The sequence below is a fragment of the Silene latifolia genome, unplaced genomic scaffold (genome assembly GCF_048544455.1).
Source record: "Silene latifolia isolate original U9 population unplaced genomic scaffold, ASM4854445v1 scaffold_70, whole genome shotgun sequence".
NCBI classification, from domain to species: domain Eukaryota; kingdom Viridiplantae; phylum Streptophyta; class Magnoliopsida; order Caryophyllales; family Caryophyllaceae; genus Silene; species Silene latifolia.
In genome coordinates, this window is record NW_027413609.1 from 1,611,117 (window position 1) to 1,616,197 (window position 5,081).

General features: G+C 34.6%; 1 protein-coding gene across 1 annotated transcript; it reads right to left on the bottom strand.

Moving 5' to 3' along the window:
- Window positions 1-246: 246 nt before the first annotated feature.
- LOC141640032 (protein FAR1-RELATED SEQUENCE 5-like) lies at window positions 247-4,326 on the bottom strand. Its single transcript, XM_074448994.1, has 7 exons — window positions 4,320-4,326; window positions 3,855-3,911; window positions 3,641-3,689; window positions 2,164-3,140; window positions 1,281-2,071; window positions 746-1,012; window positions 247-339 (listed from the first exon to the last, which is right to left on the bottom strand). The coding sequence occupies exons 1-7, from the start codon at window positions 4,324-4,326 to the stop codon at window positions 247-249; spliced, it is 2,241 nt and encodes a 746-aa protein (XP_074305095.1).
- Window positions 4,327-5,081: the final 755 nt, after the last annotated feature.

Below are 5,081 nucleotides of genomic sequence, written 5' to 3' on the forward strand. Positions count from 1 at the left end.
AGCAAAAGGCATATATAGTAGTCCTGATGTAGTGATCTTGTTTAGAGTAAGATGTGAAATATATAAATGTAAGGTGTGATATTGTTTCTCAGTATCACAAAAATACAAAAATAAGACAACTGAGACAAATAAAATAATCAAATATTCTCTAAAACGAGTCAGTACTTTCTATATAAAATAAAGTATAATTTATACTTTAATAAATGTTGTGGTCTATATTAATATACTAGTCATAAAGAATGTCGTCTATTTGCTGCTGCTATAATTAATGAGCGCCATCAACAAAAACTCCTTCGACCGATCAACCCCATCATCAGCATCATCCTCATCTGAACTACCCTGAAAATACAAAAAGGTGAAACAGTGATATTATTTTATATAAGGAGTGATATTATTTCAAATGAAGTGTGATATTGTTTCTATCTCGGAACAATTACAAACAATATCACATTCTATTATCCTCAAGCAAAGTGATATCTTGTGTACTACAAAAGTGTGATATTATTTCTAATAAGGTGTGGTATTGTTTCTAAAATTACCAGGAAAATATAAAAGAAAGTTGAGACAGATGTGTTGACACATTCTGTTATCCTCAAATAATATCACATTCTGGTATCGTCAAATAGTGATACTGTTTAGTATAAGATGTGATATTATTTTAAATAACATTTGGTATTGTTTCTGACTCGTGACCATACAGCATAGATAAAAAGTTTCATACATAGACTGTTCATGGTGAACATACCTTATTGTCGGCATCAGGTACAAAAGCATTAGGACAGTTACGTTTATCATGGTGAGCCATTTGTTTGCAATTACGACAAAGCCTTTTAGGCTTCTCTGCTTTAACTATGCATTGTTGCTTTTTGGAGATCATTCTCTTCCCGCTACCCTTGTTCTCAGGCTCCGACGAGGTGGTAGAATCCTCACCTCGGTTGAGAAAGCGCACCCAAGAAGCATCTCCAACTCCTGCTCTTTGGTCATTGACTACGATTGTGGATTGAGTTTCACCCTGAATTGTTTAAGTGTGTCAACAAGATCAGTGATGTCCTTCGTAGACACATTCTTGAGCACTTGATGGTCGCGTAGAACTCGACCATAATTTGCACATTTCCATCTTTCGTAAATCAGTGGCATCAAAATCCTCAATTAACTCACCATGTGGACCATAAAGAGGGATCTTATGTGCATTCTTGGTCCACCGCATAAGAATGTATTTATCGGGCAAAGTGTGGACTTGTTTTCCGAGTAAACCCGGATAATGTGTCTACAAATAATACCCTTCTGTTGAACAACTTGCAAGAACATTCAGCGTCATTCGTTAGATAATTGTAGACGACTTGGTAGGTCTTCTGCGTTCTGGCATCAGCAATACCAATTAATTCTACACCGTTTGCAGGTGGTGTGAAGCCACCAACACTAAGAGAACAAATAGAAGCAGAAGCTTCTACTTGAAAATACGAGAAAGCAGCATTTGTATAAACCTTGGAAGCATGAGCTTCCAACTTAAGAGAAGTCGCTAATTGTGGAAGAGTACAATCATCGTCTCTATCAAGTTGTTTTTGAGTATTGCGCTGTACATCAATGGCACTTTGAAACCGCATCAAGAATTCAACAAGTGTACCATGTGCATTTTCAAAACGCTTGAAAAAATTATTCTGACTCTCAGAACGTTGAGTTGTTCGTAATAGACAACCCATAGGAACATCACGAAAATAAGCTGGGATCCATTTCCTCCTTTTTCTAAACATGGTTGACAACCAGGAATTACCGTCAAGATTATGCTCATTGACCAACTGACACCACTTTTCTTCAAATTCAAGAGGTTCTAACTCAGCATCCCAAACAATAGCATTCAAACGGCTGACAAAATCAGTCTCTCTCGAAATTGCAGGCCCAACCTTATCAGTAAGCTTTTGCATGATATGCCACATGCAATATCTGCGCTTAGCATGTTTGAAGACAACACGCAAACCCAGCTTTATTCCAGCACACTGATCAGTTATTATACAGTGTGGCTCTCGCTGTCCCATAGCATCAAGGAACTTTTGAAAGACCCACGTGAACGAATCTTCATCCTCATGAAATAACAACGCGAAGCAAAAAGTAATCGACCTTTTGTGGTGGTCTACGCCAGTAAAAGGAGTGAAAAGCATACAATACTTATTAAATCTTTGTAAGTTGGATCGTAAGTGATGTAATCACCAAACAAAGCATAGTTTCTACGAGACTCTGCATCACACCAAAACGCACGAACCAAGCATTTACCAGAATCCACCTCATAAGCAAAGTAAAAACCTTCAGTGGTATCACGTTTATCCTCAAAATAGTTAACAAACAGTTGAGCATCCCGGTCTCCTATGAAACATTTGATATCCCTTCCAAAATTCTTAAAATCAACCAGTTGAGCTGCAACATTCTCATAGCCATCTACATATTCCTTGACATTTCTAAATGCCCTTGTTGGCCCTTGATTAACCCTTGAATGATCAATAATTGTCTTTTTATGGTAAAGATGGAGGTGCCTGTGTTTTTTTTTAAACTGTTGATTTCTAAGTGAACAAAGACGGTGATTATGCCACTCACGAAACTGAAAAACAACATAACCATCCCCATTATAGCGAAACTTAATCATAGCAGTACAACCAATCCTAGTTAATTTAGTGTTCCTGATATCAAAAGGCCTGGGAGTTGCCTGCTCCTTTCCACTATCTAAAACAGTAGCCTTCCTCTTACGATCTCTAAAACCTTCATGGTTGCAAGCAACAAATTTATACTTCACATCACCAGAAACAGACCTTTTTTTAGAAGACTTCCTAGGTTCAAAACCACATGCTTCTGCATACACATCATAAAAACTAATAGCTTCTTCTAACGTCCCAAACAACTGGCCAATATAAGGTTTAAACTCAGGTGCAACATTCCTTGTCCACAATTCACTACCACCAGGTGTGGAGTCCAAAAGTAGTTGATGCACACGAGAAGGAACAGAATGTTGTTCAACATGTGGAGTAGAACTAGATGCATCAGGTGGTTCAATCAGAACAGTAGAAGTAATTGAAGACTCAACAATATCATTACTATCTTTAGAGGTAATAGCAGAGACATGAAGATCATTACAGGAAGAAGAAGTTACATTACTTGTAGGATTGGCCAAGAAAAGTTAAATGTAAAATAACAAGAAAAAGGCTTAAAAGATATGGACGAAATCAAAATCACACAAGTGGCTGAACAATATCACATATCCAGGAAAACAATATCACGTTGTTTGGGAAAAATATCACACATGAAGATGGAAAACGATATCACAAGGAATGTTGCAGGAACAATATCACACAGGTGGCTGAACAATATCACATGTCCAGGAAAACAATATCACGTACTCTGGAACAATATCACACATGAAGTTGAAAACAATATCATAAAGGTGAATATACAATGGTACATATCAACATACACAATATCACCAGGTGTAGAAAACAATATCACATATTGAGGAAAAAAAGAACGTCAATGAACAAAAAATATGTACCAAAAGTATAACGAACATGTGATTGAAAGCTGAAAGTACAAAATAAAGAGAGAATACGCAGAGATTCGAGAATACGCTGAAAGTACAAAATTAAGAAGAATAACATACCAGACATCGCAATGATTATTGAATACGCAGAGATTTTGAGCAGGAAAACCTGGAAATCAAACAAAAACGTACAGAATTTAAGGAAGCACAAAAGTAAATTGAAAATTACAAATAAATCAAGATGAAATCCAAAGCATATAAACGAAAAGAAGAACAAACAGAGTAAGATAACAACGAAGGCGAAACATAGGGACGAAAAATGGCAATTACGTACCTGAATAAAGGAAATAATTGGAATAATATGATAATTGTGAAGAATGAGCAGCAAAACCTGGAAATAAACACAAAAACGTATCGAATTTGAGGAAACACAAAATTAAATTGAAAATAACAAACAAAAGCAAAAGATGAAATTCAAATTATTCAAACGAAAAAAGAACAAACAGAGTAATGTTACAACGAATTCGAAACTTAGGGACGAAAAACGCAAATTACGTACCTGATCAAACGAACTAATTGGAATAATATGATAATTGTGAAGAATGAGGACGAAAAACGGAGATGACGCCTAAATTCTAGGGTTTTCCAGCTCAACAATGGAGGAAGAAGCTACAGTAGAGAGAGAAGTTGAAGGGAGAAGAAGAAAAAGGAGGAAATAACGGTTTTGGGTGTAAAAAGTGGTTTATATAGGCAGGTGTTAAATTACAAATTTGTCCTTGCTTGTTTTCATCCTAAATACCTATCATAGTATTAATCCTCAATCCTCAAATATATAAGTAACTAGTATTGGTGCCCGGCTTCGCCCGGGCTACCTCTACTTACCATTAATTTTTTTTCATTAAATAAAATTACTTAAAGTTGCATAACCCATAAATTTATCATTAATATATTTTTCTATGACATATCCTAAAATTACGATGAAATAAATTTTGAAACTAATTAACTACTCCCGCCATTAATATTTTACACTTATTAATGAAACAATAGTAATGACATTTCACTACTTGCCCGTAACCATTGTTACTTTCACTACCCCCGCCGTAATTATTGTTACTGCCACTACTGCCGCATTAATATTGATAATTTCACTACTTCAGTCGTAATTATTGTTACTTTCACTATTGCCGCATTAATATTGATTATTTCACTACTCTCGTTGTTGTTTCTACCACTTTCTTTAATATCGCTGATAATATTGTTACTTTTACTATTTAAATGAGTGATTACTATTATATAACTATATTCAATGTTACTACAATTCTTTTCTTTATTGATAAAATTACTTTTACTACTTAGGCCTGCAATTTTAAGAGAATTATATATTTATATAAATATATGCATTAAATCAAATCGAAAGAATTATGCAATATTATATATCATGGAATCTAACTTGAATTATTTATAACCTACTTATATTATATTTGTGTATGTTAAATAATTAACATTCCTATACATCTAATAAACTATAAAGTTTAATAAAATTGCATAAATTTTAAATTTA